Source organism: Mustela putorius, unplaced genomic scaffold, assembly GCF_011764305.1.
Source record: "Mustela putorius furo isolate JIRA1106 unplaced genomic scaffold, ASM1176430v1.1 tig00000876_pilon_pilon_pilon, whole genome shotgun sequence".
In the NCBI taxonomy this organism is placed as follows: Eukaryota; Metazoa; Chordata; class Mammalia; order Carnivora; family Mustelidae; genus Mustela; species Mustela putorius.
In genome coordinates this window covers 4,037,485-4,064,581 of record NW_025421506.1, presented here as the reverse complement: position 1 = coordinate 4,064,581, position 27,097 = coordinate 4,037,485, and the positions used below count along the sequence as shown (strand labels likewise).

The following is a 27,097-nucleotide window of genomic DNA, read 5'->3' as shown; positions in this document are numbered from 1 at the left end:
GATGGAATAAGTTAAGGTTATTCATATAGAAGGAAAAAAATTTTGGGTTTTAGTACTTCTGAGGAAGACACTTAATATTTGTATTTGTTGAAGCAAATCAAGTTTTAAATGGCCTTGGCTTCCTTGTTTGCTTGGTAAGACTGACCTTCCTGGAATCTGCATTGTGAAGGAGTTCCTGCAGAAGATGAGTAGAACACTGAATGTTCATATTTTGAAGGCACAGGAAAAAAATGCAAGCACTTTCTTGAAGGACTTTCTTATCTCTTTGGGTGAGGACTTTTATAATACTTATATGCCTTTTGAGATAAATAAGGGAGGCGGCTTGGGGAATGGTAAAAATTACTGGTGTTCTTTGAATTGTTTTTGGAACCAGACCTTCTGTCCTGTAAAGATTACATTTGTAAAACAAGTACACCCGTTTTTAGTTTCTCAAAGAACAGACTTCTTGCTTTAATAATATTGAAGGACTGATGCACCCATCCACCTGTGAGGAAGTTTTCCTCTGAGTAAATTTTGCTTAACAAAAAAGGTATAAAAATTTTAAAAAAAGAAAAAAAGTGAAAACTAAAAAATTCTGTCAGCGTCTAAATATCAGCTTTTAATTTGGCCAATTTTTTTATTCTGTAGTTACTAAAATTTTAAAAACTATATTATCAGATCTTAGCCAAGAAAGACAGTAACACTCGGGAATATTATACAACATCATGGACCTAAAAGACTTCTTTAAAGGTGTAAATAGAACTATCTTTACAAGATCTAGAGCCACTCCCAAAGTGAGCTCAAGAGAGAGCCGAGGCAGGTGGAAAGCCAAGCCAGGTTCTTAGAATGCAGAACCAGAGGGACAAGAGGATAGTAATTCCAGGAGAAAAGGATCCATAACCAGCGGGTCTGGACTTGGAAAGGAAGAGGTAATGTTAATATTTATTTCCCTCTCTCGCCTGGACTTAGGAGGATTGATTTAAAGATGAAAGAAACACAGAAACAAACTCTGGGGACCCTGCCCAGGTTGAAGAACTGTTTTACTGCAGCCCTCAGTTCAGTCCTTGCCCAAGGATGACAGCCATCTTGGGAGGATCACCTGTCACCTCAGGTGGTTTCCTGTGGAAAGAAAAGTGTCTCCTCAGGGGAAAAGGCCCCTGAGGTGGGCAAGTATTAGAGAGAGCACTCAGGGGAAGGAGGATGGGGGAGGCGTAAGAGACAAGTCAGTCTTACAGGCTTTGGTCTCAAGCATCCTTTGTGTTTCTAACTGTCCAGTAGCCTTTAGTCATGAACCTTTCCATGTGACTGCTTTGGAATCTTGAAGGCTTTTGGAGGCTTCTACATATGAACTAAAGTAGGCAACCCATTCAGTAGATTTGGATCAGGAACCCTGACTGTGGTTCTTAAAGGAACAATCCTATCTAACTGGAAGTTTCCTCCTAATGGACACTGTAATTCTAGGTTCTTTTTTAATTCTTCTTTTCCATCTTCCTAGCTATCTCTGTGTTCTGGAATTACAATTGTTAGACTTAAATAAGCAGTGTACAGTAGGTATTGCCCGTGACTGTATACTTACCCTGCTAAGCCTTTGGGTTTCTAGGAGCCCAACTAATATTCAAAAGGGAGGTGCCACAGGGTTGGGGACTGTGTGCTGTTCATAGGATACCTAGTGGCAGGAAAGTTTTCTTGATGCTGGTGAGTGACCTAGTTTCCATGTAACCTGTTCCATGGCCAACTTACTTTATTATGGGAGACTTCTGGAGGGGGTGGGCTGTCTAACAGCTTTTCAATGCTGGAATCGTGCCAACCAATTTTTGTGGCTTTCTGGCCTCCAAGAGCTCGCTAGCAAGAACCCTTATGTACACAAAATAAGGCAAACCAACACATGCTGTCATATGTCAGCAGAACTGAGTCTCGCCGCTAAGAAGGCTCCGTGAGCACCAGCTCCATGTCCTTGGGAAGCTTGCTGAGGTTTGCCAAATGGGGAATTGTGCCTGAAAGGCCTGGGTTGGGTCAGGGCAGACCCTTCTGTCAGCTCAGGAGGCTCCGGGCAGACATGCCAGCACCATTGGGCTCCTGGCCTAACCTTCCGCAGCTCAAGCTGATGTGCTCTATAAGGAGACCCAGTTGAACGGGAAGCTCCAGGGTAAAAAATAGAGACAAACAGAGCAGAGCTCTGACCCACAGGAGCTTATCAGAAAGGAAATCCAGAAAAGGAGCTGTGACCCACTGTCTAGACCTGTGGAATCATGTTCCTAAGGAGAACAAAAATGATTTTCAGAAGGCAAATTCATGGTTTCCTGATGAACACTTTTTGGCTTAAAATAGCATCTTTCTTAAACATTTAAAATTAAATGTCAAGAAAAGCATATTCGATACTGAGGAACATAATAATCCATAACACAGAGAATGGGGAGGAAGAAGCAGTTTCGACATTCTGTTTTTCCTCGTTTTATGAAACCGTATTTTTCTGGAAATAAAACGTTTCTGTTGGCTTTGACAAAGACTAGAGAGGGAAGAAGAATCTGTGCCTACTGGAGACAGAAGAGGAGAGTGACGGAACACTGTGCCTTCCCCCGACACCTCTTCTTGTGCCCCCTTTCTCTCCAGGGACCTGGGCCAGTGTTTGGGGACTGCCAGTCCACTCTAGATTCTCCCCAAACCCAGAGGCTTCCCATCCTGGAACAGTGCTAATAAATCTGTTCTGTGGGAACGAAGAAGGACGGAGGAGAGCAGTGTGGGAGAAGAATCAGAAAGTGATTGAACAGCACAACCAGGAGTACAGCCAACGAAAACACAGCTTTGAGACGGCAGTGAATGCCTTTGGTGACCTGGTGAGTGTGGCTTGGGTTGCTGAATGTTTCATGCGTCCCCTCCTCAGTGCTTTACCAAAATAATCTCAATTTTCAACATTCCACTTTCTTTTCCTTAAAGACCAATGAAGAATTCAGGTCCATAATGATTGGCCTTCAGATACAGAAGCGTGAGGAGGCGAATGTGTGCCAAGCCCCTCTCTCTGCTGCGACCCCCTCATCTGCTGAGACCTCCTCATCTGTCGACTGAAGAGAGAAAGGCTCCGTAAACCCGTGAAAGATCAGGTGAGCCAGTACTCAGCAGCTGCCGCTCAAGAGTAAAGGTAAAAGAAATCCATGTCCTTGCTGTGTTCGGCTGAGAAACAATGGTCAGGTCATGGTGTTTCAAAAGAGTTTCAGATGTGGGAGCTGCTCTTGCTCTTGGTTCTGTAGCCAAGAGAGCTAATAGCTCTTGCTATTGGTTCTATAGCCTGAGAGCTTTTTAATTTGGTTCCAGGGTCCTGTGCTTCTTGTTGGGCTTTTAGTGCAACTGGAGCCCTCGAAGGACTAATGTTCCAGAAAACTGGCTATCTAGTGTCACTGAGTAAGCAGAACCTGCTCTCGGGCTGAAGGCAGTGATGACTACAGTGGTCATCTGATCAGTTATCCCTTCCAGTATGTTCAGAACAACAGAGGCCTGGACTCACAGGAATCCTACCCACATTGTTTATGGGTAAATGGAGCACATTATCTTGTTATAAACTTGAACACGTGCAGAGAAAAAAACTGTATTTCATAGTCACAATTTAGATTGTAGCCGTTGTACCTGCAAACTGTCTTCATCTCATATTCCCCAGGAGGTGGATCGGTAATCAAGTAATGAAGTCTCTATCTATTTTGAAAGCTCCAATCCTGCAAATACAGTCCAGAAAATTGTGCTGCCAGTGTAACTGGGTTCTGGGTAGTCCCTAAGATGGCATACAGACTTCTGAAGGCAGTGGCTGCTGTGGGACCTGTCTCTGCAGCTTCAATCCAAGCCTGGATTCCTTTTGGTTCTGGAACCAACAAAAGCATTTGTCTATGGAGACATTTAGGCAAAAAATGGAAAAGTCACCATCATGCACAAGACTGAGTCATGTCAAATTTCATGTAGAATTTTGTGGGGTGTTGGTTTATACAATTATTCATTCTGTACATGTAATATTTGTGCTGAATGTTTCCATTTGTAATGACTGGAAACACATCCTCATGTTCATCACTTCATAAATATATTTAAAAGGCTATATAATTTGACCAATATACTTAATTTACTATACCCTTTTGAAGTTATTAGAATTTTGAAATTTTTCATAGGATTTCACTTGAAACTGTAAAGAGCAGCTTGATTCAAGTAATTTTGTGATCTGTGGTGTTTCTTTAGGCTGACACCCTCAAGGTGGGTTCCCATGAGTGGTCTTTTCTGGTTCATGATCTGTTATTTAGAAAAGAGATGGGGCCACTTCGTGTATTTGCGGGTGTTAGATGAGGGCCTAAGTCTCTTACCTAGCCCAAAAAGATCTAGCATTTTTCTTTTTTAAAGATTTTATTTATTTGAGAGTGAGAGAGAGAGCATGAGAGGGAGAGATCAGAGGGAGAAGCAGACTCCCCGAGGAGCCGGGAGCCTGATGTGGGACTTGATCCCAGGACTCTGGGATCATGACCTGAGCTGCAGGCAGTCGCTCAACTAACTGAGCCACCCAGGGACCAAAAAGGTCTAGCTTTTAATCATATCTGGACTTAGACCATTTCACTGAAAATTGAAATATCTCCCTTATCGTAGTTGATAGGCTGGGTTACTATCACATGTCACATGAAAAACCTCACGCCAGCACTGAATTTTACTCTCCAAGCATTTATTATGATCCGAAGTACAGCAGTGAACGCCTGAATCAGGGCGTTCTGGTGGTTGGTTATGTCTTTGAAGGACAGAATCAGAGAACAAAAAATATTGGATTATCAAGAACAGGTATAAAAAGCCAAAAATACTTACCTTTGAAAAAGAAAAGGGAATCCTTTTTGGAATCAGTGCTTGGACATAAGTCCCCCAACCCTTGAGCACACTTGTGAAATCCTAGAAGTGTTAACCCCACGTGGCGGGAACACAGACATATTCATGAGACGACCACAGGAAGGTACTGTGTCAAGCTGGCCAGGGTCCTACGATGGTTTTGGTACCGTTGCATTTCTAAATTGGATTTTTTATTAATTCTGTGACATTTGGCCCCAAGAGTTTCTTTTTTCTGTTTCCATTTGCAGTCTGTGAAGGGTCTGGGGACAGAATTCTGAGCTGGGTTAGAACTCGAGCAGGAACAGGAAGGGCCTCTCCAGATTCTTCCCAAATCTGTCCTGACCTCTGATGCCCTGCGCAGTGTCGGGTGTGATTGTTCATGAAGGGTAATGTGTGGTGGGTTTTCTCTCCCTCCTGCAGGCCGTTCCCCGCACGTGTGTACAGACCAATCTCCCCGAGTGCCCGCGCCAGGACTCCAGGATTCCTCCTGTGTTTGGGTCAGGCAAGAACAATGGAAGGGTCTCCCCTCTTTGAGTGAGAACAAACGTGAAAACCTTCTGGTCTCTTCCCATCTCCCTGTACGTTTCCCAATTTTAGTCACAACGCCCCCCAAATAAGTTGGGTGTGTCCATACGGGGGTTCAGGTTCACGGCTTTATGGACTTCAGTGTGGTTTGTCTGCTCTGTGGGTACCACGGGGTGAAAATAAAACAGAGATAAAGGATCCCTTTTGAATGAAAGACCAACAATCGAATGCAACAAGCAATAGTTTATTTATATTAAAAAAAAAAAAGGGAAAAGAAAAAAAAGAGAACAGAAGTGAGAAACCAACATCTTTTTACTACCTTGTATAGATTAAGTAAAAATACCTGTATTCATATATATGTATATACATACTGCATATTTATATATATATACACATATACACACATGGAATGGAACATTAAAATTACATGCTTCCCAGGACAGAAGAATTAGGACACATTCCCTCATATCAACTTAAAACTCCATCACAACTTAAAATCACTGCAAGGAAACTGACTTCCTTCATCTTGTTGGACTTCAAGTACACAAGGTTATGGAACCAGAAGCTAGATGTGAAAACTGTCCGCTGTGCACTGATGACAACGGACTGCCACACACCACGGGGCAGGGGCCTTCTGAGTTCTCCCACAGGCCTTCCTCACCTGCAGCTGTGTCACCTTCTACCTGAGATGTGCGGGAATGAGGCAGGGGGACCGTGGGCAGGTGCCGTGTGGACCTGCACGTCGACGTTTAAACAAGAGCAACAAAGACACGTCTTCCCGTGGAAACAGCGCCGGTCGTGAAATGACTCCAGAAGAGGGTTCCTTCCTCCCCTTTCCTTGCCAAGTGAAACACAAAAACTACTGGGGGACAAACCAGCTCAGAACGCAGCACCTCCAGCGGTGATCAGCAGACAGCAAGGGACAGAGAGGGGGCGTCTCCTGGCGACAGCTCCTGGCTGACCCGGCTGCTCTCAGACACACCCTCTTCTGCAAAGGCACTCACATGTTGTCTGTTTATGAGGGATACAGTGGGAGTCCGTGCATGGGAGTCCTTCCTACAAATACCAAAGAGATAAGCTGAGGACGTGGTCTAACAGGGACAAGAGGAGAAGAAATACACATTTTGGATAAATGTGTGTGTGTGTGTGTTTCTTTAAAGGATAATCCATAGTTTAAAAAATTTCATTGAAAGTGAGGAATTCCAGTAAAATTATCAGCAAGGAGCAAGGTGCTGGAGGTGAGATGGATCCAGAACACAGAGAGGAGGGACGTTTCTCAAACGGCCAGAGGACAAGGGGATGCACGGTCTGCTCTGAAACGAGAAAGACCATCCACACACAGTGGAGTGTGTGAGTGGGAGGGACACAGTGGCAGAGAGACTGGTAAAACAGGGGGGAGGGTGGCATCCTTCCATATGTGGGCATGGGGGGGATGCACCCTGAATTTCTAGATAGGAAAGAGGGGCCGCGTCCCCCTGTTTTGCAGTCCAAAGAGACCCCGCCCAAGCCCAAGGCTGCCCTCACCGGGACACGACGGAGCTAATGGAGTTGTAAGACGTGCCGCTGTTGCAGCTCGAGTCATAGGCCTCCTGGCCATTGCCGTCGAGGTTGATCTTGAACACAGAGGACGCCTTCAGTAGAAAGTCTGCTGCGTCCCGACGCCCCAGCTCCCGCAGTTTGGACATGAGGATGCCCACCGTGCTCTCGGGGTAGGAGGTCCATTCCTGGAGCAGGGCATGGACCGGGCTGGGGAGAAACTCCTTGGGAGCCCCGTTGTTGGTGTTGTACTTCGCCACAAGGTCGGGGAGACCCAAGTTCATGGCGAGAAGGCACCAGTCCTTCCCCATGGGATCGGGTGGGTCCAGGAGACGACAGAGCTTCCTCCGGGTCAGGAGGTTCAGATCCGAGGCATGGATGTCCATCCCGAGGCTGGCCTGCGAGTACACGTCATGACAGCCAAAGCACATGATGCTGCTGAAGCTCTCCTTATAGCCCCCCATGGTGTTCGTCAGCGAGGTCTCCTTCAGGGTCTGCGCCCGGAAGAAGTCCCGCGGCTGGTAGATCATGACGGGTTCGTGGTGCTCCCGCAGCTGCTGGGGGCTCAGGTAATGCTTCACCGTCAGCAGCCCAGGGAGCGTGGTGGCCATGACGTTCTCCATGGTGCTGCACACGGAGTCCAGCAGGAGGCAGCACTTTATCTTTTCCGTCTCCAGCCCGCGTACCTGCACCTCGATGCCCTGGCCGTGGTTGACCAGAAGCACCAGCAGCTCGGCCCCGCGGTTGGCGATCTTGCAGCCGTTTACCCACAGGCGGATGTCTGCGTCTCCCTCCGCGCTCTGCTGGTGGATCCACCGGCACAGGTTCACCTGGACCTTGTGAAAGATGCCGCACGGGAAGGGGGTGAGGTACTCCACGGGGACGATGCGCACGCCACCGTAGACCCGCCCCTCGTCCTCCTCGTCTGTCCAGGACCGGTGGAGGTTGTCCGTCTTGATCAGGGCGGGGATGTCCACCATGGTCCCGCTGCTCAGGTCGCGGGCGCAGATGTCCATGGCGTCCAGGATCTGCAGCAGCTCCTCCACGTCACTGTCAGGCACCAGCCGCTGGACGTCCTCCACGGTGTAGCGGCCCCGGTAGTGGTGCAGGGCCCGTGGGGTCTCCACGGACAGCAGCTTCCCCAGCACGTTGGTGCAGAGCCAGCGGGGGTCCAGGAGTAACACGTCCTGCACCGTTTCGCTCTGCATAATGTTGATCTGCCGGAAGGGACAACAGGAGGTCACACGTGGGGACCAAGATGGCCAGAGGCACCAGTTCAGAGCGCTAGGGGACCCGAACAATGATAAACTCTAAGCACATGTTGCAAAAACTGACCCAGGGCATTCATGGGGACAGATCTCGGAAATCCAACAGCGACCCAAAACACCAGCTTGAGAAGGTTCTGCGAGGGAATGAAAAGATTACCTTGGACAGTTAAAAAAAAAAAAGGTCAATGCAATGAGCGAAAGGCAAAAAGAAAAGAGAGAGAGATGGCAGACAAATGCAGTGAGAAAATTTTGACTGGATTCTACATTCTCAAATGAACACACGAATGAATGCAAACAGCTATGACAGAAATGACTGGGATGAGTGGCAAACACTCAAATGGGGACTATATATTCAATAGTAGCATTATATCCATGCTATGTTTCTGGAACACAATTAATTAAATTGTGGTAATCCGGGTGACTCCATCCTTAGTCCTCTGTCTTGTTCACGGTCACTTGTTGACGCCCTCCGTGGCCCAGGGGGCTCTTGGAGATTAACATACGAACCTGAGAAACACTCACCAAGGCCAGGAGGGTAGGAAGCTTGCTTTGGCCCTTGGTAAATTTGTTGAAGAGAACAAAGTGTCTCCCTTTCCTGACATGCAGGTGGTGCCATGAGATCTAATTCGATGTTAAAAGTCCGTGAGTGGCACACGGACCCTGTCTACAAAATCTGTAGACAACAGCCCAGACTTTGTGGAGACTAAACAGCACAAGTGGGTCATTGCCCACTCCATCTCCCCTGCTCGTAAGTCCCGCCGAATAAAACTGTAAACTATAAGGAGTTGCCTGCTTCGTTTTTTTGGTCTCATTTTGGGAGCTACTTTACGGTCCCTCCTCCACCTTGTACCAGTGGGAGGATACCCCACAGTGGAGGGGCTACAAGCTCAATTATTTAGGGGTGAAATGTCATATTTTCAAAACAAATAAGCAAATAAATAGAAGAGAGAGAGAGAGAGAGGAGACACAGCGCCAATGGAGTAAACATTTGGTTAACTTAAGTGTGAAGCAGATGATGACTGAGCTCTTCTTGCACTTCCCTGAAGGCTTAAAATTTTTCAGGAAAAAGATTCCAGTTGTTACATTATTTCATCATGTAAAATTTTAACACACACAGAAAAAAAGGTCTGGAAAGCGATGCCGGCAGGCAGTGGTGCTAGAGAGGAGGAGGGAGGAATGAGGCTGCACAGGACTTGGAGCCTTACCTGTCACCTGTGTTTTTTGAAAAAGCAGAAGTCTGCGAGAGAGAAAAGGGACAACACCCAGAGGCAGCTGTGCTCTGCGCTGCACCTCCCTCCCCTCCTCCCTCTGAACCCAGAGCAGGTTCCCTCCTCACGTGGAGGCGGAGGCTCCTGACTGTTGGTACCAGGACCACCTTCTAGTCTACACTGCAGTTACAGCTTTGAGAACCCCTCTGCCCACGAGTCCGATCCAAATGATCGCTAAAATGACAATTCTGGGAGGGTAGAGCAGATCTATTGCTTGTTAAGGCATTTGGTGGGACCTCAGGGTCAGGGAAGATTGAGACACTGGCCACACGGGAGCAGACTAAGGGGACAGACAACTTCGTGCAGTGAGGGGTCCAGAAAAAGGCATCAGGACAACCGGTGACATGTGCCTAAGAGCTTCCTTACCAGCGGGCAGTAACAGCTTGGGGGAGGGGCTGGTGGCCAAGCAGAGCGGGGGCACCTGACAGATTCCCCTCCCTTACTCCTACTATCAGAGCTTCACTTACTCACTTAAAGTCTCAAGGGCAAGGAGAATGAACAATACAGTGGATTATACCCTTGCTCTAGAAACTGCTGGTCAGATATCAGAAGACAAGAGAAGACTGGGCCAATGGACTGAGTTTATTATTACAGTTACTCTTATCTTATAATGTAAGCTTGGATCCCCGTCCTTGGATTCAGTCACTTTAAAGCACATCCGGAGGGGCCTGTAGATTACCAGCAGTTTCAGCAGAGTTCAGAGGCTCCTGCTCTCGCTGCCTGATGCTCTAATTTTCAGGGTCACCAGATTCAGTTTTAATGTCAGGCCTATCTGACCCACACACACTGATCTTGAGTCAGCAGGACACTGAGACTGGACTGGAAGCTCCTGGTGTCTAGAATTCTCAGAACTGCTTCTGGGTTTTCACGTTCAGAACTGTTCTTCGTGGCCTGGACTAGCCTCAACTGTCCCCTGATGTCACAGGATGGAGGAACGAAAAGGCAGAGAAGGTGATGAGAACAGCAGACCCAAGCCCCAGTGCAGAATGCCACACACGCAGAAGCAAAGATCTCCATTTCTGGGTCATTTCTGGGGGACACTGCTTGCTGGGTCAAAGTGTCTCTGGATGTCCTCTCGTCACTGCCTTTTCTCAATAATCTGTAAGCCCCAAAGTCTGTTTGGACTTTCAGCCCATGGGGCAGAAAATCACAGCTAAGCACTAGGTGCCCCAAGACAAGAGGAGAGAGGTCCAGTTGCCCCGTGCAGCGGAACTGTGCCCCCTAACTCACACAAGCGGGAAAACGAGCAAAGCCGCACACAGCCACGGGGCAGCGCTCAGGGGGGACAGGGAAGCAGAGAACAGCAGGTCCGAAAATCACCCGGGCCGCGTCTGGATAGACTGTGGGTGGCTGGTCAGTTTCCACTCGGCTTCTGCGGGCTCAAAGCCCCTTCTGAGGGGGCAGAAACACTCCCGTGGAGCCCCGCCCCCGCCCCCGCCCGGGCCCCGCCCCCTACCTCGCCCGCGCTGTGGAGCTGCTGGGCTATGCGCCGGAGGTCTCCCTCCCTGGCCAGCGGGTTCAGCTGATCCTGCACGTCGTACACAAACTGCTGCAGCGACATGAGCTGGTTGGGCCCGTTGAGCTTCCTCCAGGAAGGCAGCGTGGAGATGATTTTCTCACACAGGTGCGTCATCGGTGGGCATACCTAGAACGTGCAGGACGGGGCAGGTCAATCCGCGGTCCAGGGCGCTCCCTCGGAGAAGTCCAGGGAGAGGGGATGGCTCTCTTTTCCGCACCGTTGCAAGAAATACTCGGGATGAGTTAGGGCTTTTTTGTTGGGCAAATGGAGCCAGTTCTTTCTTTAGAGCGCTGCCTCCCTGTGAAACCCGGTTACAAGTGTCAAGCAGGACACGGAGGCTTTCTTTTCTACGGCTAATGGTTAAATAGGGGGGAGGCTTCATAACAAGGCATTTGGAACAGGGACTCAATCTCAGTATGCCTTGGCCCCAAAAGCTGTGTTCCGTGCTCCCCTGGAGCAACTCTTTCAGCCACAAGATGGTCACTTGATGAGCAAAGGGACAGGAAAAGAGATGAACCCTCCTTAGCAATATCCCAGTGGGTTTTTACCAGTAAATTAGGCATCCGTGGGAATGTTGTGGATAAATACAGTTTAAATGAGACTAGGGGCGCCTGGGTGGCTTAGTGGGTTAAGCCGCTGTCTTCGGCTCAGGTCATGATCTCAGGGTCCTGGGATCGAGTCCCACACCAGGCTCTCTGCTCAGCAGGGAGCCTGCTTCCTCCTCTCTCTCTCTCTGCCTGCCTCTCTGCCTACTTGTGATCTCTCTCTGTCAAATAAATAAATAAAATCTTTAAAAAAAAATAAATGAGATTAATTCTTGGTAACGGGCTTGAAATAGATTTCTTTCTTAAATTATCTCCAAAAATTTTGAGTATAGTTGACATGCAACCTTGTGAGAGTTTTAGGGCGCGACGCAGGGACTGGACCAGTCCACAGACTATGCCAGGCTCAGCACACAAGTGTGGTGACTTCTGTCACCGCCCACTGTTACTACACTATGGATGATATTCCCTATGCTGTGTCTTTTTTTTTTTTTTTTTTAAGATTTTTATTTATTTGACAGACAGGGATCACAAGTAGGCAGAGAGGCAGGCAGAGAGAGAGGGAAGCAGGCTCCCTGCTGAGCAGACAGCCCGATGCAGGGCTCGATCCCAGGACCCTGGGACCATGACCTGAGCCGAAGCCAGAGGCTTTCACCCACTGAGCCATCCAGGAGCCCCTATGCTGTGTCTTTTATTCCTGCGACTTACTCCCTCCACAGCTGGAAAGTTGTAACTCCCACCCCCCTTCACCTATTTTGCCCATCCCCCCACTCCCCTTGAAATTGGTTTTTAATCTTTTAATTCCATTAAATAAATCATCTGTGTGACAGACTCAGATAATCCACACACCATCCTAATTAAAAAAGCCAGCCATACACTGCCCTGCATCATTAATCAGGTAGTCCCTTCTCGAATCCTACCTTTAGGTCAGCTAAATTCCACTCCCTCTTCGTAAAACAAAGTTCCCAGGCAAAAGGGCAGTCTGTGTGATGGGTTCCACCTGCTCGGCCTCAGGAGTTGAGGGTGGGGGTTGTGAAGCAGACAATCTCACCACCCCCCAGTTCAAACTCTGTGCCCAGAGCAAAGCCCCTACTGCCAACTGGTGGGGAGGGGCTGGGGCCCTTCACAGACCACTGTTCCCGATCGATGCCCACTGGTTTCTGTGACGGGGTTCTTCTGAGACCCCCCCTCCCCAGACTACTCCCCCCCCCCCCCCCCGTCCCCAGACTACTCCCCACTCACTGTGCCTTACTGGTGCTCCCACTGGAAGGCAAGGACTGGCCTTCAGGTGGGCCCAGAGTTTTCCTAAAGATTCCTACAGCACATAGGGAACTGGAGCCTGGTGTGAACAGGCATGTCCCAGCAGGGAAGCAGTAAGCTCTAAGTGGAGCCACCCCCTGCCCTGCCCCACCCCAAGGGAAGGAGAGACACAAGCTCCTTGTTCCCACCCAGGAGGCTGGGGCCGAAGCAACTTTTCAGGGAGCATTCTGCCCTTGGGATGTTTACCCTTTCGTGACAGCTCTGGAGAACTTTTCGAGTATTATAGAGCAGCAACCTTTTATGGGTCAGAGGCACTGAGAATATTTTTTTCCAGTCTATTTCACCTTTTAACTTTGTTCATGGAATTTTTTTGACAGAAAAGAAATTTTAGCTTCCATATTGTCAAGTAGATACACTTTCTTTAAAAACTCGTAGGGTTTCCTGTATGACCTAAAAGGTTTTCCAAAGCAGTACCAAGTTACTTTAAAAACTTAGTCAAGATATTGCAGATTTTTTTTCTTCTTCTTCTTTTGGACATTTAATAGGTTTAATCCACCTAGAATTTATTTTTGGGACTCTCAGTGAGTAGAATTCAATCTCATTTCATTCTAGAATATAACCAGTTGTGTCAGATCACGGATGAAATCACATTTTCCCCAAAACATGAAACAACATCTTTGTCTTCTACTAAATTTCTGTAGATGTTGTGATTTACTTCTACACTCATTTACTCCACTTACTGATTTTTTAAATTTTGGATTAGCTACACAGTTTTTATAATATGTTATTTATTCTTCCACTGAATTTTTAAGATAAAAAACCCAGTCCAATTATCTCATTCCTGAAAGATGTATGCTGGAACTGCGTTAACTCTAAGAAGTGCCCCTGGCTTTTTTTTCAAATTTACTTATTTATGGAGGTGCCTATGTGACTCAGTCAGTTAAGCAGTTTCTGTGGCTCAGGTCACCAGTCCTGGAACCAAGCCCTGCATCAGGCTCCCTGCTCGGCGGGGAGCCTGCTTCTGCCCCTCCCCCTTGCTCATGCAAGCATGTGCACCCCTCCTCCCTCTCTCTCTGTCAGTCTTGAATAAATAAGCTCTTTTAAAGATAAATTTATTTATTTTAGAGAGGAAGAGAGCACATACACAAGGGCGGGGTTGGGGTTACAGAGGGAGAGAATCCTCCAGCAGACTCCAGGCTGAGCATGGAACCTGGTGTGCCGCTAGATCTCATGGCCCATGAGATCGAGACCTGAGCCAAAACCAAGTTTGGACGCTTAACCGACTGAGCCCCACAGATGCTTCTCTGCATTTTCTAAATATCGCACAGTAAGTCACTTCTGGGTGGTTTCTGTGATTTGTAAAAGGCCATGTTACTAAAACTGTCGGAATCTCATACACCCAAAGGTGACCCCATGTCCATAACCCCTCAGCTCCAGGCGCCCTCTTTGTTCTCACCCTTCCTTCCTCCCAGAGCAATGGGACACAAACACGGCCCTGTGACTGCCCCGTCCCGGGGCCCCTGAGGACTAAACCGAACCACGAGGACAGCACGAACAGGTCGGCTCTGGGGTGACCGCACGGTCTGGGCAAAGGTGGGCCTGCAGCCTCTCGGCTCACTCACCGACACAATCTGGCTCCGGATGTCTTGTAGGTGACTTCGAAGGACCTTCATGTCCTTAGAGCCTGAAGCGCCAGCATCCAGAACAAACAGCTTGTTTGAAATGTGAAGATCATTCCCAAACCTGAGGGAAGAGCAGCGGCCTCCTCAGGGTGCTGCGGTGCCCCCGGGAGTCAGGCTTCTGCTGGCCAGAAACCAGAACATTCTTGTGACCTTGCAAGGGCCATCCCTCCCTCGCGGTCTGCTGGCTTCTGTCACATAATGCAGGTGGGAGGGGTGGGGACCTGCATGCTCTGAGACCCGAGGATGGTGGCTGCTGAGGGACGAGGGGTGGATCCAGTCCCACAAAGCAGCAGGCACACAGTATGGGAAGATTTCAGGTCACCTGACGCAGCACAGATGAGGCCTATGCCCGCCCCTTGCATGCTAAGAGGACGGAGGCCATCACAGGGTGACGGCGTAAGAGCAGACAACGGGCCTGACAGTCACACCTTCGATGGAAAATAGTAGTAGAGCCCTTTTTTTCCTATCAGGAGGACCACAGGAAATGTCTGCAGACGATCAATCGAGAATTCACATTACTGTCAGAGCTGCAGCTTCCCGATTTTTTTGACAGATGCTATGTAAAAATGCATATTTCTACACTGTGACCCGTGCACACCCACACTGACTGATGAAACAGAAGTTCTCCAAAAACATGTGCCAGGAACCTCAGGCTGGTATTTCCCCCTCCAGCCCCTCCTGCTTTCCAGATCAGGTCAGGACCCCCAAGTGATTGTCACGACCCCCTCAGGAGCGGCAACTTTGCCTTGAGCGATACTGCTCAGTGGTAAGAAGACCATTGTCAGAGGAAGCAAGAGCAAAAGCAACAACCACCACCAGAGCTCTTCATCAACACGGTGACCACAGTTGGTGACACTGCATTACACGACAGATGTTTGCTAAGGATTGAGCTTAAACATTTTTGGGGGAGAGACATTCTCACCAAAAAAATAAAAAAAGAAATAAGGAGAAGAGAAGGAGACATAATGATGGATGTGCTAACTAGCTAGACGGGCACTGGCCCCAGGGGGTGAGGAAAGCAATGCATGCTTTGTTGTTTTTTATCCCATGCTCTTTACTTCTGTTGCATCTGTTTTCGATGTTTTGATACAAATAAAAACCATGCCACAGAAGCCAACCAAGCAAAGGAGAGCTCTGGTGTCTGTGAGCTCTGCGGGATGGCCCCGTCACCAGCGACGCCCTCACCTGTTCCTGATCTCCTTGAGCAAGGACGTGTCCTTGTCGTACCCGAACTCGCCTCCAGCCGGCCGAGGCACGTTCATGATGTCGGCGTGGGTGGCCACCAGGACCACATGCAGCGGGTTCTTCAGCTTGCCGCCGAAGGCTGGGGGCAGAAGGCAGGTGTTTCACAGGTGGGTCCTCCTTCCTGGCTGCCTTGAGTTCCCTGGGGGAGGGAGGCCGTGCTGGCCTCTGGGAGGTGCAGCCTGCCCGCCGTGTGGGCTTAGCCCGCGAAGGCCCCGGCCTGGCCAACATCAGGATGAGCCTGTTTGCTGGGCTCAGACCACAGAACACGAGGGAGCTTCTCAGCTCTCCCTCTGGGGGGCCCTGCTTGCATGGTGTGGGGAAATCAAACTCCGAGCAGGTGCACCCTTTACCAGACAAAGAAAGCCCTCCGAATGCAGCGACACCCAGAGATGGCTGAGAGGGCCTCCTGCGGTGCACACAGCCCACCAGCCTCTCCTTAGAGGAGGGTTTAGGAAGAAAACAGCCAAAAGAATGGGAAAGAAAGAAGAAGAGTGGAGGTCCCCTGAGGAGGTTAAGTCCAATTATTTGATTATTCTATGAATTTCAAAGAACAAAATGGATAACCCAGTGCCCACCCTGGAAGGCTGCTCCTTTTTGTTTTGTACATGAAGGAACAAAAGTGTATTGGAGGCTGTCTTCTGCTCTAGGAATAGAGTTAACATAATACGTTCACACTCAATAGGGTCCCTTCCGTGCTTGAAGGAACCACACAACGAAGGAGGGCCCGTTTTGCCTCTTCATCATGAAGGTAGAGGCACAGAGACCATCAAAGGACGAATTCCACTTCCACCCAACAAAACTGACCACAGCTCTAGCGTGTAGGGAGAGAGTGACATGCGGTTCTCAAGGAATTGCTCGGACCTGGTCTCTGAGGCAGGAAAATGTGATCCTGTAATAACTCCCTGCAAACAAAGGGAGCGGCTGGGCCTCAGGAACCGTCCAGAGTGGGAATCTAGTCACGGGAAGGGGGGACCGGGTGTGGGGGAGTCTCACAGTTAGCCCCAAGCTGTGGATCCGCCCAGCGGGAAGGGTGCCCCTACACCGGGCCTGCTAGCTTACCGATGGGCTCTTCAACTGGCACGAGAGACTTCAGGAAATTCAGCCAGAAAATCACTTGGTTCAACTGGATCTCGTAGGGTTCTTCCAGACTGAAAACGATGACATGGATGGACGTGGGATCGTTGGCGGCAAAGTAGTCGTAACAACAGAAGTACACAGGATTGCCAGAGAATTCCCACACGCTGAAATCACCGACGCCTACAGAGAGAAGAGAGATGACTATCTGTACCACCACCAGCAAATGCCAACCACAGTTTTTTGGTTTTTTTTTTTTTTTTAACAGTTTAGGGCCTGCTGAGGGAAGGAGTGGTGTCCATACCACCCAGCTGTTTATCCATACACTCCCGCCTTCCCCACAGGAATGACTCCTCACGAGGAAGGAGTCAGAGCCAACTGGTGGCTTTGCGCTCCCCATCAACAAACTCACACAGTCAGAGGACGTATGTGATAAGATTCCCTACCTTCAAATAAGTATAAATTCTTTTTGGAACATGACAGGGTATATATGATGTTGAATGTAAAAGTCACTAAGATATGTAATTTAATTTTGGTTAAATTACCAAATATAACCAAATTATTTATTTATTAATAAATGTAACAATATTATATTATTAATATTAATATCAATAATAATTTATTATATATTATAATATAATTATATATAATTATAATATAATATTAATAATAAATTTATTAAATAAATTTAAATTTGGTTATATTCACCTTCTTCAGGGGAGGAAGTGACCTGCTCAGGTAGATCACCTGCACAGGTGAAAGATGCAATGGTTGATTAGCACAGTCTGCATCTGACGGTGGGGGAGGGAGCTGTGAGGAGGTGGGGCTCATACACTCAGCCAGCGTGGGGGGCAGTGGAAGGTTCAAGAAGGGTAGAAGGCTGTGTGGCCTAATGTTTGGGAGGCGCTGGCTCTCTCATATCTGAGTGGTGGGTACAGAGGGTTCTCTTAGAAGTGTCTGTGGGTGAGGCTCTGATTGTAGATCCTAGGGCACCTGGAACCTCTCAGGGACCTTCCAGATACAGGGGGCATCCCTAGCCCTACATGGCCACATCCCACCAGGGCAGTGACCATCCACGCACTGGCCTCTGGGGTAAACAGGCAGGACCATTTATGTTGTAGGATTTCAAGCTCCCTTTCCCCAATTCTTCCCCTCGGTGCTAATTTTGGGCCAGAAATTCTGCAATCAACCGTTATTGAGGAAGATCCAAGGGCACTTTTGAAGCCTAGACTGGAGCGCAGGCAGCCCCGGGGACGGGACTCTCTAATCTGGCCACTGAGGCATTAGTATGAAGGGTTCCAGAGCACAGGCACAGGTCCTCTAGCACGGGGAGTACTGGGAGCCAGATCTGGGGTGGGGCAGGGGCTGTGAGAAGCCAGGTGAATGAGGGGTGCTGGGGACAGGCTGCCCCTCTCACAATACTACGACACCAGCTCAGCTCCGGGACCACAGACAACACTCTGCTTTTAAAAAAGAAAATGTCCGTGGGCTTTAATTCTACGTCACTAGACCCAGTGGTTCTCCTAGTGGGGTTCCTGGACCAACAGCAACAGCCTCATCTAACCTCGCCCCCCCAAACTCCTGCAGCTCTGGGGGGCAGGATGGCAGTGTGTGTCTTCACAAGCCCCACAGGAGACCTGCCTGCCCCCTGGAGATCAACAGTTCGAGGTGACACACACTGACGTCTACCATTCACGGGGTTCAGGGTAATCACAGAGCCGATGGGAAGATGCCCCCGACCGGCATTGTCCGAGTGCCTTCCCTGTGCTGGACACTGGAGCGCCGGCGCTGGAATCAGCGCATATGGTCCTCACAGATGGGTCTCAAAGAAACTGCTTTATCCCTGCTCTAAACTTCGTCTCCATGAGGCAGGGGATGGTGTTCAAGTGATGTGGGCCAACGGGGGGCCCGGGAGCTCCGGGGGCTGGGCAGGGGGTTGACACAGTGAATGCTGGAGAAATAACCTTCCCAGGGAACATGTGAAGTGTTGGAAATGTTTGAGGGCAAAGAACACATGGGAAATTTTGCCCATGGAGAGAATCGCCCGTGCCTGGGCTGCCTAGCGTCAGCCACCAGTGCAGATGTGGTCAAGGTTAACTCTTCTCACACCTGTGTTTATTAAACTGCCAGCTGGATAGTATTTTACAAGTTTTCTCATCCAAGTGGATGTTGGGCTCTGCCAAGAAAATGTATTGATTTACTCAACATTTATTAAGCGCCTACTGTGTGCTTGGGGTTCTGCTAGGTGCCCATGAGGACAGGGGGTTTAGTTTCACTCTTTACGGGTATGAACCAGCTGTGCTTCACGGGGTCACTCCCACGGTCACTCTGTGTGGCTTTTCCTCTGTCCTTGTGGGGCTGTGACAGACTTGGGGGACCGTTCCCTCAGGGGGAGGACTTACAGTCCAGGGAGAAGGGAGACAGGAGGTGCTCCCCAGTGGGGGGTGTGGGCCACTGTACCGTTCAGATAAGCATTCTGGATGTCAATGGCCTTAGTGGACTGGTCGTCGGCTGCACAGTGTGGGTGCTGGGGCGGGGCCACCAACACCTCCAGGGTCCCTCGCGTGAGTCCCGGCTCGAACATCATGCTACGGCTCCTCACGCTCACGTGCTCGCAGCCCGGGTACAGGTTGCTGATGCTCACGGACACTGCAAGTAGACAGGAGGGTGGTGAGAACAGGGCAGCCTGAGTGTCTGCTACCCCACTGCCTGGCCCGCGCCTTGTCCCTTCCCAGGACACTCTCGTCCCCACACCCTGCTGCTCTGGGCTGGCCCCGTGGGTCCCCAACGTGTGGGTCAGGGGTGCTGCCCTGATTCTTCCTGTCCGCTGCACCTCGCGCAGCCCTGGCCTGCATTGCTCAGTGACAGAGGTGGACCCCAGGGACTGACTCAGACACCTCCCCCCCCCCCCCGCTCCAGCCCCCAGCGGCTTCACCCCGGGGCTCCAGCTTTCTCAGGAACAGAGTATCTTTCTCTGGTCTTTCCGCCCCAGGGGAGGGAATGGCTTCCTCTGTCCCAGGCCTTGAACACTTCACCGTCTCTGCGATGCTCCCCTGACTGTGCCCATGACACTGTCCGTCCATTAACGTCCCCACCAGGACCCTAAATGAGGCCGATGAAGCTGTCCCACTCTGGGCCGTGAGATTGTGTCAGGCTGACCGCAAAGAGATTCTACCCACTAGCAGGTCAGCTTGTCCCAGGCAGAGTGGACGGGATTTGGCAGGCACTCCTGAACCTCACTGAGTTCTCGTTAGGACAGCGTTTGTGTCCCGTATCATAAAAATGCTAATTTCACACGGAGACAGAGGCACCAGAGGGAAACCATTCATCGTTGCTAACTGCTGACCCCTAGTGGTGGGAAGCGGCAGGCCCGGTGGAGCAGCCCCCTGGGCACTCTGAGCAGAAATAGAGGGCCCCTGTGCTCCACTCTGGGGACCACAGGCCGCACCCCACCGCCCCACAGCACTGCTCCTGGACACCCGCTCCCTCCTCTGCTCTGGGTATGTCCTTCCTGCTGCAGCCCCACAAAGCCACAGCCATGACCCTCTGCTGGCCACAGAGCGAGTGTGGGTGTGGTCACTGGACAAGCCCCATGGGGAAGACCCCATGGCCCAGAGCAGGTGCACACGGAGTAGCCGGGATCCACACGTGTCCCCGCTCCTGCGTCCTGCCTGATGGCTCGGCCCTTCTCCCCCTGTGTCTTAGGAGCCGACAGAGCCAAGGGCCAGGAGTCTAAGGCAAACCCACGGCCTGCTGTCTGAGTGATATTCAGGTACTTACATGGATATTGATATCAGGGATGTGAGTCGGTGCACCCAGAGCTTCCAATTTTCCACAAAGAGCCCAATATCCAAATTTTTTGGTGACTGAGGTGTGAATGTCGGCAGCTAATCCTATTTTCCTCCCCCACACCCGCTCCTGCACACAACACACCGTGCCCAGGCCCCGGGTTTCAGCCTCTGCCTGAGGCAGACACGTTATGTCTCTGAGCCCCCACTTCTTCTCTCCGAAGTGGGTTATGACACAACCTCAAAATGTTGTGAGAATCCAGTGAGACGACATATGTGCGGGACCCGGATCCAGGTCAGCACAGACCATGTCAACCTCACACACCACTTTCCACGCCTCCCGGCTTCCAGGTTTTACTGTGGTTTCCCCAGAGACCAGCCACTTTGCCCGCTGGACATCCTTTTGGTGTCCCCTGGGCCTTCTCTCCTGTCCTTCCAGCATTTGTCACTTTCTTCAGTCTTATGAATCCCTGAGGGGATTTCCTTTTACACAAGTGACCACGGAGAGCAGAGCTCTGCCTCCTGAGAGAACAAGGCTGTCCGCTCCCCAGAGAATGGAGTACAGTTCGGCTCCTTCTGGTAGCAAAGCCAGCGTCCTCAGGGATGCTGGGAGACCAGGAGGATTCTGGAACGGACTCACATGGGACACAAGAGAGGGCAGTATTTACCTCCTAACAGTCCTGTCAGGGAAGCCGAGCCCCACCAACCTGCTATCCTGACAGAAATTTGTGGGTTCAGCCTGGAGACGCAGCTCTGAACCAAGGGTGGTCAAGAGAACAGAAGCAGCCTCCCTAGGGGACCCGCTGCGTCTCTGCTGACCGTGGCTGGCGAGGCTTCTCTGGTCCAGAGCGGACATGGTCCTGCCAGAATCTTCTGTCACTGAGTCCCATGACCCAGTCTCTCTCAGCTCTGGCTGAAGGACGCCGCCACACTCGTGACCCTGGCTGATAACATGGCCTTCCTGAGCCACAGTTTATCAAGAATCTACTTCCAGATTCTTCCACATGTGGAAGATGAATGGAAACATTACTTCTGACGGATGAGGGTTGAGAAGGACATAAAATCTGTCTGTGGCTGGTTCAGTTTAGCTCAGGGGCTCCTGGGGCATAACCTTCATACCCAATGAGGATGTACAGAAATTCCAGCTCAGAGCTCTAAGTAGATCTCTTCGGCTCTCTCCCTTTGCCCCCCCCCTCACCCACACACTCGGCAACACTGACCCAGTCCACACACACAGGCTGAGCCTAATCATTAAGTGTGGAAGACTGCTGGCTTCAGAGAAGGTGAAACCATCCTGCGTCTCTAAACTGAGCCAAAATTATGGATGACCATGGCCAATGTGTGCCTGAAACCACCCTTACTACAGACGGACTTGTAGCATCCCTACTAAGCATAGCAGTCAGGCCTGTCACGAATTCCCAGCTGGGCAGGCCACTGGACCCCTCTAGGCTCCAGCAAAATGCTGGGTAGACGTCCTGGAGGCTACTGTGTGGACTCAGTGAGGTGACACGTGAACCACATTTCGTCCAGTTCTGGGCATGCTGTATCCAGAAGATACTCCCGCTACGTGTAAGCTGCCCTGCACTCACGCTAACTGTGAATCTACTGTGGTTTTTGGAGCTTCACCTGGTTTCAAGTCCACTGCTGTTCAGAGAAAAGAAGCTGAAAGGGGCACGTAACTGTCAGTCAACGGTCCCTCAGCCCTGAAGAAGCTCCCCAGACACCCTCACCCATGAAGAGAGGGATCGCATGGAAACAAAACTTTACCGTCAGTGTTTTCAGCGGGGGGGATCTGACAGGACACCTTGTGAGGTCATGCAGAGGAAATGAATCCTTGCACAAATGGCGACACAGGAGCCTCTCTGGAGGGTTATATTCTTATCTTTGCAAAATGTAATTGCCTCACTTGGGATTTGGGAGAAACACAATCAGTGCCTAAGTGTTCTCTGCGGTGCTTCTCCCTGGGGCTGGCGGAGGTGGGGAAGGACAGGCACGCGGCCCTTCTGGACGTGGAACCACCCATAGCTGCATCTCGGCAGGTGGGGGGGTGGACAACAGCAAAGCCCGCCTCCCAGTCAGGCTCCATGTGAGTGGACGGACCAGCCGTGACATCATTAGGGAGCCTTTCAAGACCACCAACCAGCGTTGAGATGCACAAGGGTGAGTGCGAATTCTGTGGCTGTGTTCTTGAGTTACTGCGTGCACCCAGCATTCCAAGAAGAAAGCCAAAGGGGGACAACTCATCCTGGACCAATGTACTATCCTGTGTACGATTTGGAACCTGAATCTGTCCATGTGAGTTTTATTTCTGAGGGCTGAGTCCCCTGGTCTGTGAAAGTTAGCCACGTGGCAGGAATGTTTTATTCTGTCCCACCGCATCTAAAATAAACTCATGTAAAATGCACACAACATACCGTTCACCATATTAACCCGTCCTGGTTACACTGGTCTGGTTTAGAGTAGAACACGACACCATTCTGTGATTGGCACATTTGCCGTTTGGACCTCTGTGTCTGTGACCATGATTTTAGGGAGGCCCTGACCTTGCTATTCCTGGGCGATTTGGGAGTGCAGGCCAAGAAGCAAGTGCAAGTGCACACAGGAGCCAAAGCTGGGCTAGACACCTAGAGCCAACAGGGCAGTGAGATCCGGTCACCACGGGCCAGGGAACCAACACAAAGCCGCTAGTCACCCTAGACCTTGACACGGGACAGCACAAAAACCAGCACCTCGCACAGAGACAGGAGCCGGGGTGGAGGCTCCTACCTGCGGGCTTGGACGCCAGCGGGGAGGGCGGGAACCTGGTGGAGCTGGCAGAGGACAGTCTGGGCCGGCGTCTCCGGAAGAAGCTTCTCAGCAGCCCACACTTGAGCGATTCCACCAGCGTGGTTTTCCCGGAGCCCGAGTGGCCAAACAGCTTCAGTTTGATCCTGGATTGGAGGTTCTGCGTGGGTCGCAGCTGCTGGATGAAGAGTCCCCGGTGAGCGTCCTAAACACAGGTGCAGGGGGGCCAGTTAGTCACAGAACAAGAGAAGGCTCTGAGCAAATTGCCAGCGCGGATGCTCCCACTTTGGAACCCCCTTGCCGTGTCCTTCCCGATCGGGGATTTCTTTGTGAGGAGAAGTTTTGTTTTTGCTTTTTAGAAGTATTATTTATCTATTTGACAGAGAGAACACAAGTAGCCAGAGCAGCAGGCAGAAGAGGGAGAAGGCTCTCTGCTGAGCAGGGAGCCAATGCGGGGCTTGATCCCAGGACCCTGGAATCATGACCTGAGCTGAAGGCAGATGCTTAAGCCACTGAGCCACCCAGGCGCCCCATGAGAAGTTTTAAGAGTTAGTGTCTTAGGAACTTTCACACGTGCCATGGAGTGTTAGTAACTGTGATCCTGTCGTGTACAGTACATCCCAGCACTCATTTTCTAACTGGAAGTTCGTATCTGGTCCACGATTCTTACCCATGGTGCACAGAGGTTTCGTGGTGTCCCATTGTAGCCACAAAAAAATTCACGTAAAGTGCAAGTAACATACAATTCCCTGTTTCAGCCATTTTAAAGAGAACTGAAGCTCCAAGGAGTTACTATATGTACGATGTGTGCAACCAGCCCGGCTCTCTGGTTCTGGAACATTCCATGATGTAAGGAAGCTGAGCCCATCAGCAGTCACTCCTCCCTCCCCGCCTGGCCCCTGACAACCACCCATCTGCTCTTGGTCGCCAGCATGTACCCAGGTCCGTGGCATTTTGGTGCACAAGGAATTAGTTGGAGCTACTCCTGTGAGGTCGCTGATTACCAGGAAAAGCAGGGTTGGCCTGTCTGCCTGGTCAGGGGCGCCTGCCGCTCTCTGCGTGGAGGGGTCCTGTTCCCCCGGCACCGTGACTGTACCAGATGCTGAGAAGGAGGGCATCACGAGGTACAAAGACAAAGAGTGGCAGGGCGAGGGCCTGATAACCTTCCCCCTGTCCTCTCTCTCTCCCTACAGGGAGAAGCAGGAGAACTCACAGACTCACTCACTCCCTCACTTGTGAGCAGACATTTACGGAGGCCCCTGTGGGCTCCGCACAGTGTAGGGAACAGGAAGGTCCAGACCCAGTCCAGATCCGTGTCCTGGGGACACACAGGAGGTCCAGACCCGGCCCAGATCCATGTCCTGGGGACACACAGGTATGTAAACACTGACACCAAACACGGCAGTGCTTCTGCGGGGATGGTGTGGGCAGGGGCTCTGGGCACCCAGACAGCCCACCTCAAGGCTGCACAGTGAGGCGTCACTCCTCTGTCCCTGACTCCATCCAGCCTCACAGGCAGCCTCGTTATCCACCTCCAGCTCGATCCTGGCTCCAGAACAGACGCCCACTGGAGCTGTGGGGTACAGCCTCAGGGGGATTCCTTCCTCGACCTGGGATGGTCCCACTCTAACCAACCGACGTCCACGCATCCAGGGGACCCCTCCTGCTGGGATCTCTTCCAGAACATTCCTCCCCTGGAGGCTCTGGCTCACGTGGGGTTCTCCACTGTGACTCCACCAGACTATAGGGTGATGTGGGACAGTCTCCCCCTCTTGACTGGGAGCCAACTTGAGGGCAGAGACAGTGTCCCCAGCACCTGGCAGGGAGGTGCTCAATAAAGAGGTGTTCGAGAAATGACAGGACTCTGCGACCCTGCAGGAACCTCTCGGAGGGAACTGCCTGCTCTTGGTCTCCTGGGACCTCAGGCCTGGCAGACACTGCACCCACTTCCAAACCCGGGGAAGGGGGTTTCCTGCTGCTGTCCTCCCGCTGAGCCATTGTGGCTTTCTCCACCGGCCACCCAGCAAGCTCGCCTGCCAGACAGCTCTGTTGAGGGCTCCCTGTCCTCCCCCAGTCTCGGTGTGGGACTGGGACCTTCCTTCTGCACGCCACAACACCGCCCCCTAGCGGGCATGGTGGAAATGGGCGGCGAATTTTTCAGTTGCTGATGTTGGGGGAGCTCCTGGATGCGGGTGCTGTGAGTTCAAATAGATTAATGGAAGTCCTGCACGGTAACCATTCCCTGGGTCCACGTGACCCCTGAGTGTCTGCTGAGCACTTTTATAAGAAAAAAACTTTGTTTATAATTATGTGACCTTAGGATTTAAAAGCATGTTTTGGAGAGCATTTTTTTTTTTAATTAACATATAATTTATTATTAGCCCCAGAGATACAAGTCTGTTAATCGTCAGGCTTACACACTTCACAGCACTCACCACAGCACATATCCTCTCCAATGTCCATAACCCAAACACCATCTTGGAGAGCATGGTTTAATAGTTACTGAGATTTCTGAGAATGCAGCTGTTTAATAAATTGGCAAAAATATTTAATCTTTCATGAACTCCTACCCTCACTTCTGCAGGGTCAGGTCAGCAGGTGGTTGCAGTGTCCACATGCCATCCCAGGCTCCAGGATGCATGGGCGTCTGCAGACATGGCCTCAGTGAGTGTGGAGGGATCCCCGTATCTGCCAATTTCACGATGTGCCCTTATGCCCTGGGCCCCAGCATTTACACATGGAAATATATCATTTCACTATAGATATTTCCTTTGATGTCTTTTTTCTGTTATAGGGAGAGCTTTCCACTCACTAAAGCAACCTGTGCAGGGACTTGTCTCCTGTGAACTTCATTCAGGAGAGGAAAGGGGGCATCGCCAAGTGTGTGTTGCCGATGTTGGGTGGGCTGGGCCTGCAAACCTTGCCTTGTGCAGTGCTCTGTAGAGCATGAGGCTGTCCTTATTCTTGTTTCTCTTGTAGCCTCAAATCTCAATAGGTTCAGACACAAAGCACTGCATGGAGGGTGGGGGCTGAGGGGATCTTGCCAGCAATTACTCCGACTTCTGACCCAAGTCAGCACAGACGCTGGAGATGGTCTGTTCTGACGCAGGTACTCATCGGTGTGCTGCTGACCCGGCTGGAAGGAACGGGCACTCGCTGATTTTAACCCGATCCTGGATACTGTTGCAGATAAGTCCTTGACCCCCCCCCCCCAAAGCAAATCTGCCTCCCCTCACTCTAGTTAACCCTCAAGTTCAGCCTTTCCTCTCCTTTCCCTTTCCCTCAGGCCCAGCTCCCACCTCCCCCCACACGGGAAGCATGTGAACTACAGTTACCCTGTCCTGTGACCATTACTGTTCACCATGAGCGTCTCACTGAGTAAGTCACAACACTCACCACATACTTTGCGACAACACACAGAGATCTTTGTGGGAAGCAGTGTCTCCTTCTCCTGGAACAGGGGAAAGGCAGAAAACCTGTTTCAGGCTGTAATCCAGCCACTGGGTCATGGGTGCACTGTGCAATTTTAATTGGCTTGTGGCCCTTTACTGCCTCGTGCCCTGTTGATCTTGGCACCTGACTTTGGTCACCATGTCTGTCCTGTGTATAGGATTGAGGGTATGTTTGTCCCCTCTACCTGAGCCCCTCAGGCCCTTGCATTCAGAGGAGACTAGAGGTATGGTAACCATGGGACACAGACACTGCTGCTGTCCCAGTGTGCTTCTGGAAGCTTCTCTGGCCCATGGCTGGCTTGTTCCTGGCAGCTGAGGGGCGTCATGTCTACACCT

At 50.7% G+C, this 27,097-nt stretch overlaps 1 protein-coding gene and 1 long non-coding RNA gene across 8 annotated transcripts in view; one reads left to right on the top strand and one right to left on the bottom strand.

The window, feature by feature from the left end:
* The first annotated feature begins 797 nt into the window (after positions 1-797).
* On the top strand, positions 798-5,504 carry LOC106003874. Its single transcript, XR_001176621.2, has 4 exons — positions 798-908; positions 2,590-2,813; positions 2,914-3,077; positions 5,239-5,504. It is a non-coding gene; the product is annotated as an uncharacterized LOC106003874 (long non-coding RNA).
* A 67-nt stretch (positions 5,505-5,571) lies between these two features.
* Positions 5,572-27,097, bottom strand: part of DAPK1 (death associated protein kinase 1) — a 170,631-nt gene continuing 149,105 nt past the window's right edge. For all 7 annotated transcript variants that reach the window (XM_045086096.1, XM_045086097.1, XM_045086094.1 and 4 more), the window contains exons 20-27: positions 23,292-23,514; positions 19,198-19,386; positions 16,723-16,920; positions 15,604-15,742; positions 14,359-14,479; positions 10,872-11,060; positions 6,868-8,096; positions 5,572-6,399 (exon numbers count right to left, since the gene is read on the bottom strand). In XM_045086096.1, coding sequence (XP_044942031.1) covers positions 6,249-6,399; positions 6,868-8,096; positions 10,872-11,060; positions 14,359-14,479; positions 15,604-15,742; positions 16,723-16,920; positions 19,198-19,386; positions 23,292-23,514 — 2,439 coding nt within the window. In that variant the 3' untranslated portion in view covers positions 5,572-6,248. The remainder of the gene's footprint in view (positions 6,400-6,867; positions 8,097-10,871; positions 11,061-14,358; positions 14,480-15,603; positions 15,743-16,722; positions 16,921-19,197; positions 19,387-23,291; positions 23,515-27,097) is intronic.